Source organism: Cyprinodon tularosa, unplaced genomic scaffold (assembly GCF_016077235.1).
Source record: "Cyprinodon tularosa strain WSP-4 unplaced genomic scaffold, ASM1607723v1 ctg528, whole genome shotgun sequence".
NCBI lineage: Eukaryota > Metazoa > Chordata > Actinopteri > Cyprinodontiformes > Cyprinodontidae > Cyprinodon > Cyprinodon tularosa.
This window is the reverse complement of record NW_024039261.1, coordinates 925,748-951,611: the sequence shown is the minus strand read 5'-3', so window position 1 is coordinate 951,611 and position 25,864 is coordinate 925,748. Positions and strand designations below refer to the sequence as shown.

Below are 25,864 nucleotides of genomic sequence, written 5' to 3'. Positions count from 1 at the left end.
TTTTTTTTATTTTTTTTCTGATCAACCAAAAAATTCAACCAACATTTTCAGATTATAAAATATAAATGTCTGCACTGGACCTGTACTCGTTCTAAACCACAGACTTCTGAACGCTGTTGAAGTGGAGTGAAAGAAAAAAAGATTTTAAAAAATGAACCCATATTGTGTTCGTGTCCTAAATTTTTGTAAAAGCACGATTAATGAAATAAGCATATAGATCATGAGACCCCATGATAACCTCCAACAAACCTGAAGCCTAGTTGAAATAAAGATCAAATGTTTATTTATTTTTTTCAAATAAGGAAGGGGAGGTGATTTAATTGTTTAAGTAAATACCCCTGATCACCATTTATACTTAAATGCACTAATGTTTACTGTTTTGACAAGTTGAAAAAAGTAAAGAAAATGGTGAGAAGCAATGTAATTACAAATTTAGATAATTGAAACTTTTGATTGTGAAAATTAGCAAAAGTAAAATCTCAGAATTTGCTATATATTGTTTGAACTACAATATTTTGGTGATAAGTAGACATTTTACATTTCACCTCCTTCACACTCTTTGAAAACTACTTTTTTTATCACTGCAGCTTGTTTATCACTGCAGCAACTATTTTAGTAAGATTTAAGTTCTAATATTTTATCTGTATTTCTGTACGCTGTCGTAAAAAACTCAAATAACACGTTTGTTGCTGATAATAAAGTTTTTACTTTTTCCCCCCACAGATATCTTACACCGGAAGTCCCGCCCCCTGCTTCCGGTAACTTCACAACATCGAAGATGTCTGCCTCCATAGCTTCCCTCGCTTCGTACGGGAGTGATTCCGATTCTGAAAACGACTCAGAATCCATTACCAGCACCGAAAAAGTTGACCCAATTGATCCGGATGCGACTGCTCATCTTAAACCTCTTCAGTCTGGACACAAAATGTCTTTGGCTGTTCTCAATTCTGCCCCGGAGGTTGCTGTTAAGGTAAGCTAAGTGATACAGGCTACATAACGTTAGCTTGACGTTCAGTTCGGATTTTGTATTTAAACTGCGATATAAATTGTTTCCTCCACTAAATAAATACATACATATTACGAAGCATTGCTTTATATGTTATACATTTGTTATATATTTGTGAACGTTTCTATATTTTCTAATGGAAAACTGTCGCTATGATGTTAGTAGCATTGTTCACTGAACAGCCTCTTACATGTAGCCTATGTATTTAGTAATTCTGTAAAGTCATTTGGTAAAAACCATTAATCTTAGCTGTTATCTGACATTGTCGATGATGGTTATTTCTATAACAGCTGGCTATATATTTGTTTTTGGGGCTCTTTTGTATCAGGAGGCTGTTGAGACTGGAATACACTTGGACCCTTCACTAAAAGAAGTCACTTATAACCCGACATTTGAAACTATGTTTGCACCTGAGGTAAGTCTCTGAATAGTATTATACTTCTTCAAACAATTGATTCAAATTCATAATAGAGATATACCAAAAAACAATCAAACGTACACTAAGTTATCACACAAGTGTTCTTATATGAATGCTAACAACAACAATAAAAAAATTATGAATACACTTTATGAAAAAATAGCATAATTTCATGCATAGGTTTACTTTTTGAACATAAATGTTGCCTTTCTGAGGCTTTGTGAAGGGAAATCTGTGTTTTGCACGGTCCAATTTTGTGTCACAAACCTAAAAAAAAATTTTACCAGTTTAATAATGGAGAATCTATTGGTCAGCTTTATACTTTTTTTGATATATAAAAAATTTTCTGAGAATGTGTTGAATTATGAGCCACTATGTAAATTCACAAACATCTAGAAAAAGTACACTATATTATATTATTTTCCATCTGAATCCCAGATTGGTCATTCTTCTTTGCCTTTTCTACAAAGTGCTTTAAATCAGTCCTAGCTGTCTTTATCCATGCTGGATCAGATCCTGAAATTTGAAAAAGGAGGCAGGGAAAGCAGGATAAAGCTTCATGCTAGCCAAGCCTTCTTGCTAAACCATTTCCTGAAAAAAGAAAATTTCTTGCACCATTTCCATTTCACTCTCCAATGCATCTCCAACCCCCCCCGACTCGACTATGGCTGCAGGTGGTGAGCAAATGCACTTCCTGTCAGCTCGGTGCGCAGCTCTCTGCGCCCAGAGCTCTCCTAAACTTATGTATTGCAGAGGAGCTACTGCTAATGTACAACTTTTAACGAGAGTCAATTGGTAAAGATTTTAGCGCCTTAGGGCAGAAATACTTCACCAATCTAACGAAAAATGTAATGACTCTTTACTAGTCACTAAAGATTAAATATTTATCTTGCACATCTAAAAATATATAGATAGATTTATTTTGAAATATTTCGCATCTTAATTTCAACTTAAATTATAAAAATAATCATTTTTTTATGTCTTAATCAGTGTCATTGGGTGTGGGGCGGCGCCCTTTATTGGCCAGCCAGCCTGATAGGGGAACAATGTACTGCCAAGCTGCTATAAACATTGGAACTACTGTCTATATTTTGTTAATTTTAAAGCTAATTTTATTAGCTTTTGTTTTATTGTATTTCCATTTTAATTGTATGTTCTTTATTTCCTGATTATATTACCTGATGTTGACTGAAACAAAAGATTTTTGATCAATATTCTACAGTACTTTACATATTTATTTACACGTCTTCAACTTAATAAACCAAAAGTAGTGTATGATGATTGTTTTAAACTTTCTACTGTCAAGATGCTCATTGTTAGAATACATGGAACTATGTGTAGTAAACTAATACAGATAAAAAGAAAAAAGTAAGGGATGTTAAGTAATCTACCATATAAGGTGAATTGATTTTTTAACACCCTTTTTTGTGGATAATAAATCCAGTTTAAAAATGTCACCTACTCTGCTTTACTAGGGGTCTAAGGTCACTCTCCAAGCCTATGTTTGGTTTTTTCTACTATATATTAAAATTGTTTTCCCAATAGTTATAATTCTACAAAATGTATATATTATTTCTTTAATAATACTTTTGACAAATTTGATGTCTTTTGTTTTAAAAACATGTAAAGATATCTTGCTTCCATATACTAGAGATTTGCCTTCTTCAATACTTTATACCAGTACTCTTATGTTTAGCTAGGCTTAAGAGCAACACATTATTTTGATGCCATGAAAAATTCATAGGTGTCACATATTATGCAGAGCATTTATCCAGCACATACTTTTGTTAAGTTCGAAATAACTGTTGGAGGGATGACCTCATAGTCACATGCCTTAACTCTTCTGCGTTGCTCTGTCTACACTGCTGAAGATTCACTCACCTCTCTGTTCTCATGTCCTGCCTTGGCTGTAATGGCAGGGCATTCTGACCGAAGTCTTAATAATCTAGCTCATAATGATTTAGCCACTGGTCAAGTGATCATCAAAGATACAGAAAATAAAATAATAGATTAGATCGCTCCCTGCATTTAGACTTAGGCAAACTTTGTCATTTTCTATGCACAGAATGTATGCAAAACGAATTCCGTTGTATACAGCTTACAACAGTGTAATGTTATTTTAGTTACCAAACATTACCAAAATAAAGTACAGCAGGTAACAATGTAGTATAAAAAGAAACCAGTTTAATGTTTCAAAATACATTAATTCGGACATACTTCGTCCTACTATAGACAGTATAGTATCTAGAGTAGTTTTATACATGAGGTATGTTATGCTGTGCAATATAACATAAACCCACGTAAAGTGTGCTTTTAAGCATGTGAACACATTAGGTAAGATAAACAGTTGGATTGCAGCTGAAAAGCTCTTGTAAGTGTATGGGGTGTGACTCATCACAGCAAAATTGTTTTTGCTCGTTTTTCTTTCTTGCTTGTTTTTTTTTTTTTTTTGATAAGGTGGCAATCAAAATCAGCACCTTCTGTCACAGCAGCAGTGGTTGCAGAGGCGTCGAAAATGTACATGTTCAAAAGCAGTGGGTTTTTAAATTAGGCCACCGTGCTGAGCTGTGCTGTAACCACTGAATTATGAATAATATATTTATATAGAATTATTTTGCTGCTTCACTTAAAAAGATAATTATTTTTGGTTCTATAATAATAATTGAACCCTATTGATCTCATACTGGGGAAATTTACCTCTGCATTTTAACCCATCCCCTTGGGGAGCAGTGGGTTGCCACTGTGCTGCGCCAGGGGAGCAGTGTGGGGTTTTGGGTCTTGCTCAGAGTCCCAGAGTGCAGACTGTGGGGATCAAAACGGGTACTTTCTACATTTTCAGAATACAAGCCACTGCTCTAATCACTAGGCCATCACCTCCCCTATAAGAAAAAATGTCTAATAAAAAAGACATTTGGTCAGTTCACTTATTCTTGAATTATTATTTTTTTTTTTACCCTTCACAATGTTGGTTGCTTTAATGATACACATTATTATTCATGAAAAAAAGATTTACCCAGTGGTGTTTGCTCATGAGTGGAGCTTGAAAAACGCTTTTTTAGAAACAATATTAGAAAGATTTTGTATTTTCTTTTATCGGTCAAAAACGATGTTGAGTAACCTGACAACAGCCAGATGCATGTCTCGCTCCGCCCAGCTCCACTCACATACATCTGGGAACCCGCTCATTGAAAGTGATTTCCCCAACCGAATTTATGGTCTGTCCAATCAGGACGCAGGGTGGGTGTGTCCTGGAGAAGCGACCGTGAGATTCCAACAACAATGGCGGCTCGCATTGAGGAAGCAAGCGTTAGCATTGATGCTGCTATTTCTTCTGTGTTGTCCAATCTATCTGATATTGTTTAATTAAAAGAACATCAGAGAACGGCTTTGAAGGCTTTTGTTGGTGGAAACGATGTTTTCGCCCTTCTCCCGACCGGATTTGGCAAGAGCTTGATCTACCAAATGGCTCCTCCTCTCACAGCGTCACGGGTTAGCTTCGGTGTGAGTGGTTGAAATAGCACGTCAATAAAGATGACAGACAAGTGGCTTATCCAATCATATGCAAGGAGTTTTGATAAGGCCCAGCCTTCAGTAAAGGCAATTCCTATGGCGGGTTCCCAGATGTATGTGAGTGGAGCTAGGCGGAGCGAGACATGCATCTGGCTGTTGTCAGGTTAGATGTTGAGTCCTAATAGCAAAAGATCTCAGTGGTTTTGCTAAAATACCACAGATTCTTGCTACTCTGAGCATTAATTAAAAATGAATTAATCTGAAATATATTAAGATATTCATAAAGAAAATTTATTTTCTGGTGCATTTAAAGCAAGTTTGCTTTTCAGAGGATGCTTTTTATTGTTAACTTAATATACTAGAGACAGCCAAGAATCAAATCTCTGTAAACATTTTATCTCGTAATAAATATTAGTAAAACTCTGTTGTTACATTGCCTACTCTAACACAGTGATACAGCGTCCCATGGCTCCTGACATCGAAACTTTACAACAGCACACAACCAGAAGGCTAGAGTAATAATATTTAAGTTGGTTTTTTAAGATTTTAAGTTGGGTCATGATTTGAATAAAATGGTTATCAACATATATATATATATATATATATATATATATATATATATATATATATATATATATATATATATATATATATATATATATATATATAGATATAGATATAGATATAGATATATATATATAGATAGATATTTCTGCAAATAATGAAATGATTAAATTAAATGATTAAAATCAAGGCCATTAAGCTCACTTCCCTGAGATGCACAGAGGAGGAAGTCTTGATGTTAGTCAAACAGCTACAAAAAATGAGCAAATGTAAGCTGTTACGCTTAAATACACAGGAGAGAACCCCGATAGAAAATCATCCACAAACTCTCTAAATGGTTGGCTTCTCCCTTTTTCATTCCAAATGTTTGTTTGCTTGTTTCATTTTAGTTTGGACCAGTGAACCCTCATAAGTCCCAGCAGATGTCTGCCCCCAGGAATATGCTGTCAGGCTATGCAGAACCGGCTCATGTCAATGATTTTATGTTTGAACAGCAAAGGAGGACCTTCTCTACTTATGGTAAAATAATCAGGATCATCTGTAATATCTTGCACTGCCACAAAGAAAGCTGAAACACTTTACAAGGTTCTTTTTCTTCTCTTCTTCCAGGTTATGCTTTGGATCCTTCTGTTGACACGCACCAAGCATCTTCTTTTAGCTATATTGGTGCTGTGGATGAGGCTGAAAAAAACAAAGGTAAGCAATAATAATGCTGAGGTTCTACTTTGGCCCTTTAATATCTTTAATTTGTTTAATTAGTATAGCATTTAGCAATCTTAATGATTGTAATGTAAATATTTCTTCTTTTAGGACTGACTGTCTTTGAAAGTGGTCAAAAGAAACCAGAGAAAAGAAAGAAGGTTAAAGGTGGGGATGCAGGAGATATTGACAACTACCTGGGACCGTGGGCCAAATATGTAGACGAGAAAGATGTGGCCAAACCAACAGAGGTGAATTGTTGTTTTATGTATTGGATGAATTTATCAAGGGTGCCGACTTAAAGAATTATTAACCTGCTTAACATGATCCCAGAGAAATAAATTGCTGGACAGTGCAGGAGATCTACCAAAACTCACAAGAGTTCATTTATATTTAGATCTTTTAACTAATAGCTATTTTTTCTGCACTAACAATATTAATTTTGCAGAGGCATATGTAAATGCATCTATTTACAGCCTAGTGTATTTTTTTTACAGCAGATCAGACATTTGGTGAAGCAGATTCTTATTATCGCTGGCTTTGTGGCTCCACTTGCCCACACAGCCGTGTTAAAGACCTCCTAATCAGGCACTCATTTGAGATTAAACTGATTTCTCTTTGCTGAGCCTGTCTTCATAATTATATAAAATATGGTAACTGCTTTGCCGTTTCCTCCTAATTAATTTTATTGTACAGGAAGAGCAGAAGGAACTTGATGAGATCACTGCTAAAAGAATGAAGAAGGGAAGGAATGAAGATGAGGCTCCAGCAGAGGAGAAGACCATTCTTCATGGTAATAAGAAGCTTTTATGTTTTCAGTTGCTTGTTGTGAAACTGGTCAAAAACAAATTTTGTTTTTACTTGAAATTAGATTTTATCCATAACCCTCAAAACTTGATAATTTTTGAAGTAATGAAGCTTTAAAGCTAAAGGGAGCTAAAATTGCTCTCTCTGTCCTTGTCGTGCAGTCAAAGAAATGTATGACTACCAAGGCAGGTCATACCTCCATGTTCCACAGGATGTTGGTGTCAACTTGCGCTCTTCAGAGGCTCCGGATAAGTGTTACCTGCCAAAGAAACAGATTCATGTCTGGTCTGGACACACAAAGGTGAGCAGAAAAGGGCAAGGTTAGGTGCATTCATTGGCTGTTTTAACGCCTTAATATCAAATGTCTTTCGATGTGTCTTATTATAAGGGAACATTAATCTGCTCCTCTGGAGTTTAGTTATAGACACAAAAGACTTGGAGGTCATAATATATAAGTACTGATTTAAATTTAATACTTTTACTATTACCCCTACTATTATTTAAAAACTGCCACATAAGAAAGACCTCTTAAAGGTAATGTGGAGGATTTTCGCGAATTTTTTAAAGGACCGTCCTCTCTACTTCCCAAGAGGGAATGCCTATTAAACCCATGCAAAGGCACTCCTCGTGCACTGTTTAAAAGTTGCTGTTCTCATAGCTCATACAAGCTTACTGTGCCCGCAATCCGCTCCAACCCCTAAATCCCTCAATCTCTATATAGAGCAGGGACTATATAGTGGACTTCATGTCAAACTCGGTTAACGGACTGTTCGGACAGATGATCACTGCTTTTTGCTCCCAGTTGCCACCGTCTTTATTAGTCACCACTGTGGGATAGCGACAGCAGGCCGCTGTGACAACAAATTTTATAATGATTTGCGTATATTTATCTGTTCCGAGGTCTGTCTTTTCTTTTTATACACTTCGTAGACACCTTTTCTCTTATGGCCCTTGGCCATTTTCAAAGTTCCTTGGTGAGAAAGTTGAGCTTCATTGATGGTCTCAAACCGTATATCACCACACATATACGCCTGAAAGTGAGCATGCACAGAAAATAAAGCTAACAGGGGAGCATGTAGGACGGCCTTGTGTGAACATATCAACAGAATTAGGGTTTGGAGTTGATAAGATTTTCATGATTCCCTTATTGATTCTGTGAAACGATTCGATTCCTTATAGATTATCTTATTGATTCTGTGAAACAATAAACTTGGTAAGTGCACAGTGACATTCGTCTACCTTCGTCAGGGACATTCTATTTGTGCCTGCGTCGGCGAAAACAGAGGGCAGTAAACGGGAGCTGCCAGCCTCTGAGCCAGCCAGGCTACACGTCTTGCCACAGTCATCTAAATCTAATGGAGAAGGCATCCTTTTAATGAAAAAGCGTTACTGTACAATTTCAGGAAATAAACTTATCTCCCCCTGATTTAGATAAACGAGCGTCACCTTTCTCTCGCTCCCTGAACCGCGGAGCAACGTTGTAGCATGTTTAATAACCCCGAAGAGAGGTAGGAAACTGGTTTATTTCCAGAATTGGCATATGATTTACTAGGAACCACATTAAGCACAGCCAGTGATATAAAACTAGTTACTTACCAGGGTTGTCTTCCATGCTGGTCGTAACTTTATCAAAAACAAGGCATCCGTTAAAATCTATGCCATGATGTGTGCGCAGGTGTTTCTGCATGTTGGATGTATTTCCTCCCGTGGATGTTATTGCCACTTCAGATCCCAACTTTCGATCACTTTACCCGATGGAACGCCATTTTTTTGTTTTGTTTTTCTCTATCTTACGTCTGGTCACGTCATACTTGTTTACTGAACGCCTTGTGCGTAACTTGCGTAAAAACGTGGCTTAACTTGCATAAAAAACGTGACATAAGTTGTGCTGCCCAGCGCTAGGTGTTGGTGCTGCCTGGAACAGTTAAGTGAACTGCCATGGATTGGAACATACGGAACCGGTTCTGAACAGGAACCGGTTTTCGATTCCCATCCCTAACCAGAATGATTGACAATTAAGAGGACCACTTATTTAGATGATCCAACTGGAAATAAAAGATTGTCTTCTATACCTTTAAGAACTGGAACAGTCTTGCTATAACAACAGAATAATATTGCTATTGTCTAACTGTGTTAGTGTTTTTTGTTTTTTTTCTAGGGTGTCAGCGCTATCCGATTATTTCCCAGCTCTGGTCATCTTCTGCTCTCCTGCTCCATGGACTGCAAGATCAAGGTATCTCATGAAATTATATTCTAGCAGCAGTGGGTCATTGATGCATCCCAGACTTGGATTCTCTTATGATGACTGATGTCATTAATCTTCCTGTTATGCTGGGAATTGGCTGCTAATGAATTAAATAGGTCACAGGAGTGCAACCCCGTTGGACCTAATGTAACATTTGTAGATATCAGGCATATTAAGCGGTTTTTAAACTGTTAAGAATATAATTTGATAATTTTTCTAAATCTGCATAGTGGAAAAATTAGACTTCAATAATTAATATTGATTCCTGACTTTAGATCTTATTTCATTATCTTAAAGATTGCAGCAGTTTTGGTTTAGGTGCTGGAAACCAAAAATAAATAAAAGGCAAAAAAAAAAAAAAAACATTTAGAATATTCATTCAAAAAATATATAAAGCAGATTTTTAAAGTTTTTTGGCTTTAAGATCCTTCTTTTTTTTTTTTGTATTAAAGGAATCCAAAGTTGCTTAAACTGGCTTTGGTTTTGCATTGAAAGTTCTGCCAATAAATAACTTCTAAAGTGGGGGCAACCAGAGTTTTATTCCATTTTTTTTTTTTAAACACCTAAACTTGAGTCTTTGTAAATTCTGTTTGCTCGCACCAGAGTCATGACTCAGATGACTGAGAATTTGCACAGGCAATAAAACTCCTGCTTTTTAGAACTTTCTTAAATGAAGTCCTTACTTGTCACAAGCTGTGCTTTAAAGGATCCTCATTTAATTACTACACAGCTCTATTGATGTATAGATTTTTGCTTGTCTAAATCTCTCCAGATAGCTTTTACTGTATAATTAATTCTAAAGCCAGCTTCAGCACTGTGTTTAATATATCCATATTTTGTCTTCAAATATCAAAATTAGTCATTTTTAACTAATTAAAAAATTATAAATATGGTCTGGGAAAATTTGCCCTTTCTTAAGGGGAAAAATCATAGAGACCCTTAATATCTTTAAAGCTTTAACCCTGCAAGGGTTTTAGAGTCCTTATTGTATATTAAACAGAAAATCATATTTCAGTTAATCAGGTATCACTATGTGCTAATTCTCTATTGACTATAAATGATTAGAAAGGTAAAATACTGAAAAATGTCAATTCTTTGCGAAATTATATCATGCATTTCTACCATTTTGAGATAGAACCAAGCTGATCAACCACAGGTTTATTTTTCTTTTGTGTTATTCAGATAAAGGTCAAGAACTTTGGCATATAAATTTGGTTAATCTTGTAATTCCTATATTTTTCTTGGATTTAAATTTGAAACCTTAATTAAGAACCTTAATTGCATCTTTTATTTACATGGTATGCTCCCTATGATAAAGGTGTTTTATTATTTTTCTATGCAGACTTTAAGAAAACAAGGAATTGTTAGAACCCATTATCATTGCATCTCATTATTTTGGTTGACATTTCTGATGTCAGGATGTTCCCTTTATTGATCAGGTCATTTATACATGTGTGATCTCATTTTTCTGTAGCTGTGGGAGGTGTATGGAGATAGAAGGTGTCTACGTACATTTATTGGTAAGTAAAGAAAATTATCATCTACTGTTAAATCTATGTTTTATTTTAAAGTTTTAACCTCGTAATGAGATAAATGTTTTTCATGGAACAATAACATGTGACCGGCAAACATGCTGACAGGAAACATGCTCAAATCCTAAAATGTCCCTTTTGGGAAATGCACTGAAGTGACTGTCAGCTCAGCATAACTGGAATACCGGTGTTTGCTGACCTCTGACAGAGATGCTGTGTCTTAAATTCAATGATACATGTAGAGGGATATTTATTATTCCATGAGGTTTGAGCGTTTTTAGGCTAATGCATGCAGGACCCTCTGCTCCTCCTCTCTGACAGCACACTGTCAGAATAGAGATCGTTTGCAGCTATGGTTCTGCTTGTCAGCTCCTTCACAGGATATACATTATTCAACAGCCCAGGGGCTGAAGGGAACAAGGGGCAAGGGTGGGTATGACACATGGAGGTGGGGGTGGAGAGGAAACCCACTTAGGGAAGAATAAAATAACAAGAAAGTCTGCATGGAAAAGGTGTAAGAAGCCGATTGAAATAACTGTTAATTTTTAAATGATTTCAATTAAAAATAATTTAGTAATGCTTCTGGGAGAATATTAACTCTGCATTGCTGTGCCCTCCATTTATTATTAAAATATAATAGTGTTTCTTCCCCTTTTGAAGGTATCCCATTTTCTGAGGAAGTCTTCTTTTCATGCACACTTGCCATAAACTAAAATAATATTTGACTTACTTGTTAAACACACTTTGATGTAATACCGCACAGAATGTGGTCTGATTTTACTCACCAAACCTGAAGGATCACCTGCTAAAACTGAACTGCGAAGGTTGGAGTGTAGGAAAATATATGAATATCAATCAGTGATACACTATATTGCCAAAAGTATTTGCTCACCCATCCAAATTATTGGAATCAGGTGTTCCAATCACTTCCATGGCCACAGGTGTATAAATTCAAGCACCTAGGCATGCAGACTGTTTTTACAAACATTTGTGAAAGAATGGGTCGCTCTCAGGAGCTCAGTGAATTCCAGCGTGGAACTGTGATAGGATGCCACCTGTGCAACAAATCCAGTCGTGAAATTTCCTCGCTCCTAAATATTCCACAGTCAACTGTCAGCTGTATTATAAGAAAATGGAAGTGTTTGGGAACGACAGCAACTCATCCACGAAGTGGTAGGCCACGTAAACTGACGGAGCGGGGTCAGCGGATGCTGACGCGCATAGTGCGAAGAGGTCGCCAACTTTCTGCAGAGTCAATCACTACAGACCTCCAAACTTCATGTGGCCTTCAGATTAGCTCAAGAACAGTGCGCAGAGAGCTTCATGGAATGGGTTTCCATGGTCGAGCAGCTGCATCCAAGCCATACATCACCAAGTGCAATGCAAAGCGTCGGATGCGGTGGTGTAAAGCACGCCGCCACTGGACTCTAGAGCAGTGGAGACGCGTTCTCTGGAGTGACGAATCGCGCTTCTCCATCTGGCAATCTGATGGACGGGTCTGGGTTTGGCGGTTGCCAGGAGAACGGTACTTGTCTGACTGCATTGTGCCAAGTGTAAAGTTTGGTGGAGGGGGGATTATGGTGTGGGGTTGTTTTTCAGGAGCTGGGCTTGGCCCCTTAGTTCCAGTGAAAGGAACTCTGAATGCTTCAGCATACCAAGACATTTTGGACAATTCCATGCTCCCAACTTTGTGGGAACAGTTTGGAGCTGGCCCCTTCCTCTTCCAACATGACTGTGCACCAGTGCACAAAGCAAGGTCCATAAAGACATGGATGACAGAGTCTGGTGTGGATGAACTTGACTGGCCTGCACAGAGTCCTGACCTCAACCCGATAGAACACCTTTGGGATGAATTAGAGCGGAGACTGAGAGCCAGGCCTTCTCGTCCAACATCAGTGTGCGACCTCACAAATGCGCTTCTGGAAGAATGGTCAAAAATTCCCATAAACACACTCCTAAACCTTGTGGACAGCCTTCCCAGAAGAGTTGAAGCTGTTCTAGCTGCAAAGGGTGGACCGACGTCATATTGAACCCTATGGATTAGGAACGGGATGTCACTTAAGCTCATATGTGAGTCAAGGCAGGTGAGCAAATACTTTTGGCAATATAGTGTATTTTCATATTTGAATCCAGGCTGGAACATGGGGGATATTTGCTTACTTGTGTGACCTGTTTTTCAGTGCTATTAATGTTTGTTCTTTTCCGCGTATTCCTGCTGAAGGCGTTTTGCTGTGGTCCTGCTGCCTTTGGTCAGAGGGAGGGTGCAGAGGGGGTGCTTAGCCTCAGTGGGCTGTGTTATCACTGTGGAAACAGCATACCTCTGATAAAAGCTGGTTTTAACAAGGGAAACAAAACACTGATACTAGAAGGGATCTGAAATCACCTTTCTTTATGAGAAAGGGCCAGACAGCTGAAGATGCGGGTTAGGATGGGAATAATCCATAAAACTGTTAAAGACGTAGTTACAGTTAGTCATTTTAGTTTTTTTTTTATTTCCAAATTAGAAATAAATATTTTTCCACATGTGGAATTCTGTCTTTCTAAATGTTTTTTTAATCATAGCCTTTAAAGAAAGAGCACAGCTGAGTCAGAGAAGGCACGTTTCAGTGTTCAATGGAAAAATATTGTTTTCTTGCATTGGTTTTGAGCTTAGAGAAAATTCCCTAAATGCCCCTTTTTTATTGTTTATTTTTTTTTATTATTTTCATTTTAGGTCACAGCAAAGCAGTGCGAGACATTTGCTTCAACAACAGTGGAACCCAGTTCCTGAGCGCCGCGTACGACCGCTACCTTAAACTCTGGGACTCTGAGACAGGTGAACTATTCATCATACACTACTGCATAGTTCACCTTTCTGCTGTTTCCCAGAATGCATCTTGTTCTTCCCAATAATATGTAGTTTAGATGAAATAAGTTTGATTTAAATTATTGACACTTGAAATATAATATTCTGCTAAATAATATATTGTAGTAGTTCTGCTATATTGAACAGTTGTTGCCCTGACAATCATATAGGATATTGATGATATATTATGCAGCCCTAATTGATGTAGGTTACCAAAATATATGTTTTTTAATCTACTGTCTCTTTATTTTTATTGCCTTAGAATCCTGCCATGTCAGTTACATTATAGAACCTCTAAATTACCATTCAGATGCGATGTCTGTATGCATGTGTGCATATCATGCCTACATGCTGTTGGATTTGGGAAACACCCAATAAAAGAATGAATGATCTTATTTTTTATATGATGAGTTTCAGTATGGTCCTTTTCTTCATAATGCTGCTTTTAGGGAAAATGTGGTGGAAATGAAGCTCAAATGTTAATTTGAACTTCTGCCATTTTAAATGCTACCAAATCGCTTAAAGCTACCTATTGCTGTTTTTCTTTTGGTCTTTCCTTTGCTCTATTGAGATTTATTGCCACCCCTCAAGTTCAATGATGCTTCTCCAGCAGGGGGCAGAAAGGAGTTTAATCCCCCTCTTGTTGATAACTCTGGAGCTTGGTGATACTGATAGGTTGATTACTATGTAGAAATCTATTGTCTGTTTATTGTAACTGGGAATTAGATCCTGTATCTTAATCTTGTCCCTGGATACATGGCAGTATCTTCCCTACAGAAAGAGAAGAGGAAGACAATATTTTCTCTTTCACAGCTGACTTGTCACCTTCCATGAGGATCGAGCTACACAGCATTAAAAGTTCCAGACTGAGTTCTTTAAGATCTTGACTGCTTCAGTGTGTCCTGTTAAAAAAGAAGAAAAGAAACAATGGATTCTTCTGGAACTCTGACTTTTAATCTGGTTGCTCTCCACAGGCCAGTGTATCTCTCGCTTCACAAACAGGAAGGTACCGTACTGTGTCAAGTTCAATCCGGACGAAGACAAGCAGAGTCTTTTTGTGGCTGGGATGTCGGACAAGAAGATTGTTCAGGTAAAGCTTGTCAAGTGGGTGCTTGTGTCTGCAGAATGCACTAAAGTTTCTGTTTTTGCATCCTCAGCCCAGAGGAGCATGAAATGCACTTCTGTCTCATACTGTGGCTCTAGTGTGCAGAGCACGGTGCGACTTGCAAGAGGATAAGTGGCTGACAGGACTAGAGCAAGTCATTAATCACAGGCAGTACAAGGGTAGTGAGAAGAACGCTGTAATAAATATAGAGCAATGTTCAAATCATAAACAGATTAAAAATTGTGTGGTGGTAACACGCAGAGGACAAATGGAACCAAGAGTTTAGAGCATTTTTGCCTTCTTAAAAACATTTAGATATGAATATAGGAACCCTAAAGTGATTCATAACTATCAGTATTAACTGCATTTGTTATCTCAATCAGGGCTAATGCTAAATCATGCAGCTGTCCTCTCGGCTATGAGCACAGATGGCTGCTGGCCCCAAGAGGAGGATTTAAATAAAAGAGCAGAAATGAAATTGGACAGAATTGCGTACACATTTGTGTTTGTTTTGTAGCCTGGAGGTGGTAGCATCTGTGTGAATACCTTTTTTTTTTCTCAGCTTAATTAATGCAATGCCTTCTCCAGAAATATATTGATGTTCAAATCTGAGGCCTGTTTAATTGTCTTTTGCTGTCATATCTTCACTCTAGTTTAATAATTTTTCAGCACTGACAAATATTGACTCTTCTCTCTAAAGGGAAACTCCCACAAGCACCCATCTGATCTTATTTTAGCTTGTGAAAATGTGTGCTGACACTTTTGTTGTCTTATTTATTTATTCTTGGCTATTTATATCATCCAGTATTTGCTTTATTTATTTCCGTCTCTCTTTCTGCTCTTATTTGTGGCGCAGTGGGACATCAGGACAGGTGAGGTGGTTCAAGAGTACGATCGCCATCTGGGTGCTGTCAACACCATCACCTTTGTGGATGAAAATCGGCGCTTCGTCAGCACATCAGATGATAAGAGTTTGCGAGTCTGGGAATGGTAAGGGAAAATTACACAGTCATGTGGTGTTTACTCTTAAGGGCTGGGTATACTCCCCGCAGCAGTGTGTCGCATTAAGCTTGACGCAGACATTTTGGATTTATGCTCAATTTTGAAGCGTGGTCTGCGTTATACGCTGTGGGTCTAGATACGGCCGAGGCGGTGAGGACGTGGGGGCGAGTTAGTCCAACAACGGAGGGACATGAGGGGGGGAAAATAGTGGGGATCCAGGTGGAAAAAGGGTCCCAGCGTTCTCGTGCACCTGGCTCTTCTTGCTGGTCAAACTTCACGAGTTGTTTTCCGCAATTGCGATCATAAAAACAAAACAAGCCGGCCTCCTGTCTGCGGTCACCTACAATTTGGGAGAGGTGTAGCGGAGTGTCTGCGGAGGGGACGTCTTTTTGTTAACTGCGACACCTATGCAGACGACCTGGTTTTGAAGTATAAATCAGCCTTTAGACGTTTTATATTATGAGGTTTGTTTGTATTTCTCTGTGTGAACACACTTGGAGTCAATTTAGATTTAAATACAGTTTTGATTATCTTTTTTTTTTTTACTGTGCAAAGCTTGTATGTCCTGAAAATCTACAGATTTGTTTTTAAATTGCCAGTTACCTAACAATGATCTGAAATGGCCTAGAATATCCACATATTAACCTACAGACAAGTTTAGACAATTTATCTTGGTTTTTATAGATACTAGCAGTGTTTGGGAAAGATTTGTATACAGAGTTTTATTATAAAAGAAGAGTCATTGAAAATGAAATGTGCTACCCAGTAGCAGCATCAGTAGTTAAGCTCATCCATTAACATTTTTCTGAATAATGAAACTGAAAATTTGACTTAATGTTTAGAAATAATAAAATGGAGGGGTAAAAAAAATATGATAATATAACAGTCACAACTTGTGAAACAAAGTTTTACAGTACTGCAAAAACTGCATTTAAATTCAATTTGGCTTTTTGCTAAATCCTAAAAGTCCTACATTTAAATCTTAAAGCTGTTTAAAGCCATTCTAGATTTTTGCTAAAGTGTCTTTGCTGCATGGTGCAGCAGAGCAGTTCCCACTCTTTTTCCTTGTTTCGATTCTGGTTCTTATAGATTTTTTATTCCGATTTTGTTTTGTTTTTTTGTTCTTTATAAGAGGAAGATTTATAAAAATTGAAGTAACAGAGTTCTGTCTGGATGAATCTGGACATTTCAACTGACCTTACAACAGCAGCGCAGCAGGTTCTCATCCAGAGTTTAATGACATTAGCCACGCGCCATTCTTTCCATAATATAATCCCATTTCCAGTATCACAGGTGGCCAACTAGTCATTATTTAATTGACATAAGGCCTTACTTTCAAGTGATGCCCCACAAACAGATGGTTGTGCACACACTCCTATGGATTTTTCTATTAGTCAGCTTCTATTTTTGGTTGGCAAACTGGGCAGTGAAACTAGAAATAGAAAATAAAACATTCGAATGATTCCAGAGGAATTGAAAGGTTAGAATTGGTTCCAACCGATTAACGATTCTCAATGCCCAACACTGGGTGCAGCAGAATACATGAGCAAATAAAACAAACTGCAATCAAATTCTGCCTTTGAAAATACATTTATTTTCTTTTTCTGTTAACAAAAAGTAATAATTAGATTTAAAATTTCTGTAGCCCTAACAACTTAAACTGTAATATTCTTTAAAAATTTTGAATTTCCCTTTAAGAAATCTGCTGAAGCACAGATTCTTTTAATCAAATACTTTCTTAGTCCTTCTTAATTAGTTTTTCATCTGTAGGGGTTAAAACTCTGCTTTCATCACAGAAGGAGAGGGATATAGTACAGTGTAAATATTTTTAGTTTGGGTTTAGAATTAATACTCTTAGAGACTCATTTAATGCAAACAGAGAAAGAAACGAGGCGACATTAGTGACTCTAAAGTAATAGTATTTTTTTTAATGCATCTGCTGATATGCAAGCAAAGCCCTATGCTCTCATGACAGGTACAAAAGTAAGGCACAGTAAATGTGAAATATATTTTAAAGTTAATTAAGATCAAATAGCAAAGTTTATTCAAAAAAAAAAAAACAGAATATGAAAATAGTTGCAACAGATGGGTAATTAATTGGTATGTGGTACAGACATGGTTTAATATTAAAAGCATCTTTCCACAGCACACAGTTCACAGTGTTAAGTATTTTCTAACTCACATGATGAACAGCAATGTTTATTAATGTTTTCCTTATGGGGTTACAGATCCTGAATAGGTTCTCTGAACCGTGTGTTTAATGCATCTTCATGTGGGATCGCTGTGCTGTGTGTCTTTTCCAGGGACATCCCTGTGGACTTCAAGTACATCGCTGAGCCCAGTATGCACTCAATGCCTGCTGTGACGCTATCTCCCAATGGTGAGTGGCTTGATTTTTGCCAAATAATAAACATATGCTGGTGCACAGAGCAAAGGACTCAAGGGAATACAAAAATGAATTATAACACTGAAGTAAGTTAATACCGCCAAAGGTTGGCCATTGCTAACGGGAGTAAAACTGAGCTAATTCAAGTTTTGCAATGCTTTAAAATGGGCCAGTGTAAGTAGACAGTGGTACTGTCGTAGTTTTTCTTTAAGTTGTCCATTAAACTTTTTTTCAAAACTTCTCATGCCACCTTGTTTCAACTATTTAGTTGCTTTAAACAGAAACCTCTGCATCTGTTGAGAAACCTATTTTATATTTTGCTCACAGATCAGAGTTCCAGTGTGGATTGACTAGCACTGGTTTTTAATTATTCATTTATGCATTGTTCTGATAATGGCCAAAGCTCAAGATGTCTGAAGTCTTTTCTGTGTTGTCTTTAGTCAGTCAACATCTTTTCACATTATATTCCACCTCTTTTTCTTTCCCTTTTCCCCCTCTGTGTTATTATTTACACATTGTGCTAATCCTCACTGTTTATCATAGTAATATGCAAGACACTGATTGACTGTATGTTCCTCAATCCAAGCTTGGGTTGTTAACTCAAACATGCCAACTCTAAACATAATGTATAAAACAAAAGTGTCTCTTTTACACACACTAAATTATTTCCTAATGTTTCACACAATTTTTTTACACCTTTTAGTATTTACTTTTATGTTTTCTTATCAACAGCCTTTTTAATTTTAGCATGATTTGAAAGTCTTTTCTTACAAAGTTGTTTCCTTTTGAGGGGTTGTGTGTAGGGCTGCAACAACGAATCGATAAAAATCGACTTTTAAAAGCGTTGGCAACGAATTTCATCATCGATTAGTTGTGTCGCGCGATTAATGCGTCATCCGCCGCCGCCGTCATCACTGCCACTTGACTGAAACGGGGGAAGAAAAAAAAAATATGGCAGAGCGAGCCAGCGCTGCAGGTGCGCAGTGTTGCCAACTCAGCGACTTTGTCGCTATATTTAGCGACTTTTCAGACCACTCCAGTGACTATTTTTTTAAAAAAGGGACTAGCGACAAATCTGGCGACTTTTTACGGTGTTACTGGCGGCTTTTGTAGACTCTTACGTGAAAGCATGTATCGTTCCTACTCTTGTCCTGCAGCAGCAGCTGCTGCCGTGAGGCGCCTCCCCCATCCCAACCCCGCTCTCCGCAGGAATCCCTCTCAGCGCTGCTGTGAGAGCCGCAGGATGTTTCAGCGTCCAGACTGCAAATGAAGCGTGCATGCGTCTGGATTGACGGCGCAAATTAATCACAATAATTAAAATAGCCTTTATAAATAAATAAACTTGCAAATTATGAGGGCAAGGCTTTTGAAGTTTAAATCTTCTGGCAAAGATAAAGTAAAGAAGATCCTGCAATTTATGGAAGTAAAGCAGAATAAAATCCAGCAAGATCAGTAATATGTCAATTAATTATCTGCCACATTCCCATGTAAATATCTGTCTTTGGAGGATGTGTTTTTTAGCACCCCTAGTTCTCTCATTTTTATTCCAAATACAATTTATAATTTGAATCACAGGGCTATTTTTATCTCTATGGTTCAGTATTTTCTCAAGTAGCAACTTTAACTGCTATACTTTCCTGTCTTAAAAGGCAGAACTCTTCTAGTCTAAAAAAAAAAAAACTAATTTGATGAAATGGGGGGGCCTATTGTTTGAGCCCCTTAGGGGCTTTTAAAAACAAAAATGTATTTTTTTGCGCTTTATGAAACAAAGTAGCCTATATTTTGTGGATGTACAGCTACATTTCTCATGTAAGTTTGCGTAGTTTTATCACAAACATTTATTTTTCATATTGCACCAGTACAGTTAATGAGCAACCTGTACTTGTGGGCTTGTTTGTTCTGTCTAAAATGGTTATTTTGGAATAAAGAGGTTAATATAAAAAATATTTTTTGTCCGATTCATCGATTAATCGAAAAAATAATCGGCCGATTCATTGATTTTTAAAATAATCGTTAGTTGCAGCCCTAGTTGTGTGTATGAACTCTCATGCTTCTGCAACAAGTTTGATGTTATTTGCATCAAAAAGCAGACGGGTGAGAGCAAAACTAGTGAAGGAGTTTCTTTAATTTCCTAGATTAAACTAAGTGGTTTACTGGTGTTTAGTTTATGTTTAGTGTGATTTAAAGGTTGAGACATTCTTTGGATAGTATGGGGGTTTCATTATAGGAAATCCATTAAAAAGGTGCAATTCAGCAAATACAGATTGCACACAAAGTGATTTAAAGTGTTTATTGGCTGACCCTCTGCTGCGCTTAGAAATCATTTCCACAAAACTCCAATTCTGCCTTTGAAAATAACTGTAACAATTAAGTTAGTTGTAACAAATGAGTTACATTATATCCATGTAGTAATAAGCTTAGGGATTTCTGTAGCTCCTACAATTTAAACTGTAATGTTCTTTAAAAAAATTCATTTTTTTTATCACATACTTTCTTATTCCTCCTTATTAATTTTTCATCTGTAGGGTTTGAAACCCTGCTTTCAATGAATTCCAGTTGTCGTCCATCACAGTAGGAGGCAAATAGTTCGGTGTAAACATTTGGCAGGATGTGTTTAGGATTAATACTCTTAGAGACCAGCTTGATATAAACGCAGAGAAAGAAAGGAGGAGACATTAGGGACTCTAAGTTATTAGTTTGTTTATGCAATGCATCCGCTGATGACCAAGCAAAGCCCTACGCAGTCATGAGAGATACACATTTAGGGCACAGTTAATGTGAGAAACCTTCTTTCAACTAATTAAGATCAAATTGCTTAGTTTCATTAATATAAAAAAAAGAGAGTGGGTATTGTCAAGAGGAGGATGAGAGATACAATACCAGAGTCAACGATGCAGATAACATGAAGTGACCAGGGCTTCCATTACAGCTCAGCAAAACGACAGGCTGAGCACCTCCATACCACTCAAAACTGTAATAATTCATGCTAAACGACTTCAACTGAATTACTCATTTAAACCTATTGTTAGACATGAAATTATAAATCACTCGTCCAACTAAAGCATCTAAATTACAAACCTTTCAAACTGATGACAGGCTTGTTTTTTGATTTATCTTATTTTATTGTAGACGCATACCTGCTGCTGCTTTGCTATTTGCAGAAAGAAATAAGCAAACAGTTTCCCTGGTAAAGCTTCATAATTAACATACAGATGTGAGCTTGAAATTGATGTTCCCGTTAAAACCTGCCAAGGAAGTGAAGGAGTGCGTCTTTTCAAATGTCAATCTATTCCTTATGGGCTGATCTATTGAGCCCAGGCATGTTGGAAATTAGCATTATGATTTATGTTGTGCAGGCTTGCTGCTGGCGCTGTCTCAGTTGTTCTGAATATTGACGTTGTCAGATGCTTATTATGGATAGATGGAGATGTCTGACAAGGGCATCTAGGGTTATTATTATTCAGAAGTTTCACTCAACGATCTATAAAGCATATCTTTTCTTTTTATTGTTGTTTGCACAGCTTTGTGTGGTAAAAGAAATGGCTTCAGACAGAAGAGTTTTATAAGGAACATTAATAGAAGTAAACCTTCCACTTTACTTCTGTTAAGAGATTTGTGTTGCAGCCCATCATCATCAAGTCTTGCCTTACTCAGCTTTTTTTTCTGCTTAAACAACCTCTTTTTTTGCGCTCTTCACTCTTTTTGGTCAACATTTGTATTTGTCATGACATAATTTGATTTTCCTCAGAGTGTGAATGATGAACGTGTTCTCAGTGAGAAACCACTCTGTTTTCCTTTATGCCTAAATGACACCAAGCCCCCCTCTGCGACACATCCTCGGTCTCTTGTTTTGCTGCTTCCTCTACGTCTCCTCATTTCACAAAAAGTGTTTGTGAAATGGTAAAACCTCTACCTATTAAAGTAGACATATCTGGGCTTTTTACTGCATTTTTTTCTAGGGGAGGAGATGTTAGACACACGTACACACTAACTGGATATCTTGCTTTCACACCTCATTAATAATCATGTTCCTGTTAACAAGTGCATTGAGTTGTGTGATGCTTTGAAAGTGATTTACTGCTTCCCTTTGCTGTGTGGTGACTTGAAACTGTCGCCATGTGAAGAGCTGAAACTGTGCAAAATAGATTATAATTAAACACCTAATGATGAGGAAGCCTGTCTCATTTTTCTAAAATTGCTTTAATCTCATTTATTTATTGAAAGGAGAAAGATGAGTTCACGCCCCTCGTAGAGGACTGTCCTCTTTATTTTAAGTCTTTCCTTTGAGCCAAGTTTCTACACTGCAAAAACAATCCAGAAATAAGTAAAAAATGGCTTAAATTAAGTATATTTAGCCTTAATTTGAGCAGGTAAATAAGATGATTTGCCAATGGAATGAGTATTTTTACTCTTAAAATAAGATAGTTAGATAATATTTACTTGAAATAAGACGATAAAATATTTTTTTCTTATTTTAAAAGGAAATTGTCTTGTTCCATTGGCAAAGTGTCTTACTTACCTCCTCAAATCAAGGAAAAACACACTTATTTTAAGAAAAAATAACTTATTGAGATTTCTATTTTTTGCAGTGTACTGTTAATTTACACCACAGGTTCGCCGCCTGACTGAGGCAACAGCATGAAAACGCACCACCTAAGATCTCAGGGACTGCTTGTTAAACCTCTCCCTGTACAGAGAAATGCAAATGAGACCTGCTAGTGAAATAACTGGCAATTAAAAAGTTGTGTACAAACTGTGTTTATTTAGTGTCACTTCTCTTGATAATAAATGCTTTTCTGTGCTTGGGATAGATAAGTTCAGCTTGTTGTTTACAAATACTTAACCGGTTTTTAATTGTAGGTAAATGGTTGGCCTGTCAGTCCATGGACAACCAGATCCTCATCTTTGGAGCCCAGAATCGCTTCAGACTGAACAAAAAGAAGATTTTCAAAGGTCACATGGTAGCAGGCTACGCCTGCCAAGTAGACTTCTCCCCAGACATGAGGTAAGATACTTTTTGATCGATCCCCATAGAATCCTAACATAAAACGGGCATCTTATCAAAGATTCTTAACCCTGTAAAACCAAATGTATCATACACTATATTGCCAAAAGTATTTGCTCACCCATCCAAATTATTGGAATCAGGTGTTCCAATCACTTCCATGGCCACAGGTGTATAAATTCAAGCACCTAGGCATGCAGACTGTTTTTACAAACATTTGTGAAAGAATGGGTCGCTCTCAGGAGCTCAGTGAATTCCAGCGTGGAACTGTGATAGGATGCCACCTGTGCAACAAATCCAGTCGTGAAATTTCCTCGCTCCTAAATATTCCACAGTCAACTGTCAGCTGTATTATAAGAAAATGGAAGTGTTTGGGAACGACAGCAACTCAGCCACGAAGTGGTAGGCCACGTAAACTGACGGAGCGGGGTCAGCGGATGCTGACGCGCATAGTGCGAAGAGGTCGCCAACTTTCTGCAGAGTCAATCACTACAGACCTCCAAACTTCATGTAGCTCAAGAACAGTGCGCAGAGAGCTTCATGGAATGGGTTTCCATGGGCGAGCAGCTGCATCCAAGCCATACATCACCAAGTGCAATGCAAAGCGTCGGATGCGGTGGTGTAAAGCACGCCGCCACTGGACTCTAGAGCAGTGGAGACGCGTTCTCTGGAGTGACGAATCGCGCTTCTCCATCTGGCAATCTGATGGACGGGTCTGGGTTTGGCGGTTGCCAGGAGAACGGTACTTGTCTGACTGCATTGTGCCAAGTGTAAAGTTTGGTGGAGGGGGGATTATGGTGTGGGGTTGTTTTTCAGGAGCTGGGCTTGGCCCCTTAGTTCCAGTGAAAGGAACTCTGAATGCTTCAGCATCCCAAGACATTTTGGACAATTCCATGCTCCCAACTTTGTGGGAACAGTTTGGAGCTGGCCCCTTCCTCTTCCAACATGACTGTGCACCAGTGCACAAAGCAAGGTCCATAAAGACATGGATGACAGAGTCTGGTGTGGATGAACTTGACTGGCCTGCACAGAGTCCTGACCTCAACCCGATAGAACACCTTTGGGATGAATTAGAGCGGAGACTGAGAGCCAGGCCTTCTCGTCCAACATCAGTGTGCGACCTCACAAATGCGCTTCTGGAAGAATGGTCAAAAATTCCCATAAACACACTCCTAAACCTTGTGGACAGCCTTCCCAGAAGAGTTGAAGCTGTTCTAGCTGCAAAGGGTGGACCGACGTCATATTGAACCCTATGGATTAGGAACGGGATGTCACTTAAGCTCATATGTGAGTCAAGGCAGGTGAGCAAATACTTTTGGCAATATAGTGTATTTGATACATTCGGTTTCTGAAATGTTTTGCGTCTGACACCTTTTGCATAATTTAATGGTAAAAAGTTTGCTCAAAATCCTATTGTACACAATCAGATATACCTGATAACAGAGGGCAGAAGACTACACAAAAAATAATCTTGACTTATCGCAGATTAATAAATTATTAATATCAAAAATGTATTTCTGTTTTTTCTTTTTACATATTTTGTTAAAAGGCCAAATAAGGACTTCAAACCAAAAAAAAGTTATTTTCTGTTTTGTTTTATTCTTGGATCGGGCTTTAAAGGGTTAAGCTTAAAAATAAAAAAACAATTATAGCAATGAAGTAGGCTTTGGTTTGTTCTAAGTGTTAAGAATGTGAAGTCTTCTAAGTGCTGAACGTTTTCATTCAAAGTGCTTTTAAGATGCCAAAGAGAGTTGCTGTAAAAAGCATAGTTTAAGCTCCGCCTATTATCTGCTGCTGCCCACTGCCTTTTAGCTGGCTAAAAGAAGGCACATAAGAAAAAAAATAAAAGAGGTTTGATAGCTAATTTCAATTTAAACATGTGCTGTCGACATTTAAGGATCACCATCTATAATGTTAATTATGGTTGTACCATTACAATTAGCAGCTTGTTAGTTAAGGAGCCAACTGGAGCACAAAGCCTGATTAATTTAGCAGCTAATAGTCTGTTAGCTTTTTCCTGTATAGAGGAAAAAGTTTCAAAAGTCACCTTAATTTAAATACTATAAATAAAATAATTAAATAAAGCAGGTGTTAATATAAAGGTTTTATTAAAGCTTGTTTAAAAATGTAGACATGAGTGTAGGTTATAGGTAACATAACTGTAATATTGAGTTATCTAATTTCTTCCCACAGCTATGTAGTGTCAGGGGATGCAGATGGAAAGCTGAACATCTGGGACTGGAAGACCACCAAGCTCTACCACAGAATCAAGGCTCACGACAAAGTTTGCATCAGTGCACTGTGGCATCCACATGAAACCTCAAAGGTCATCACCTGTGGCTGGGACGGACAGATAAAACTCTGGGACTAACTCTGATTGCCTCTAGACAAATATGTGCAGGATCCAATGCTTCATGGATGTTATTGAATTGTTTTGAGTCAAAGGCAAAAGACTGGCATCCAGTCTTATTGTGGAAGTGTATTTTTGTATCTTGGTATAAAGCTCAAAAAATTTACCCGTTTTGTCTGTGGCAAAATATTAGATGCTTTTCAAATGCATTTAGCTGTTTAATTTTTAGTAATCCACTGCTTTTTTTTTTTTTGCTCTTGTTCCAAAGTTGTTTTTGTTTTTTATCTTTCCATTATTTGGTAAAATAAATATCTTGTGCATTTCCCCTTTTAGAAAGATTGTCTTCTCGTGAAAAGGAAGAAATTGTTAACCATCATTAAACACGTTAGG

General features: G+C 37.5%; 1 protein-coding gene across 1 annotated transcript; it reads left to right on the top strand.

Moving 5' to 3' along the window:
* Positions 1–752: 752 nt before the first annotated feature.
* Positions 753–25,864, top strand: cdc40 (cell division cycle 40 homolog (S. cerevisiae)). Its single transcript, XM_038304196.1, has 15 exons — positions 753–970; positions 1,335–1,421; positions 5,888–6,017; positions 6,108–6,194; positions 6,309–6,448; positions 6,894–6,990; positions 7,166–7,305; positions 9,163–9,237; positions 10,724–10,769; positions 13,495–13,596; positions 14,601–14,716; positions 15,588–15,721; positions 18,037–18,113; positions 22,980–23,124; positions 25,318–25,864. The coding sequence occupies exons 1-15, from the start codon at positions 779–781 to the stop codon at positions 25,493–25,495; spliced, it is 1,746 nt and encodes a 581-aa protein (XP_038160124.1). The 5' UTR covers positions 753–778; the 3' UTR covers positions 25,496–25,864.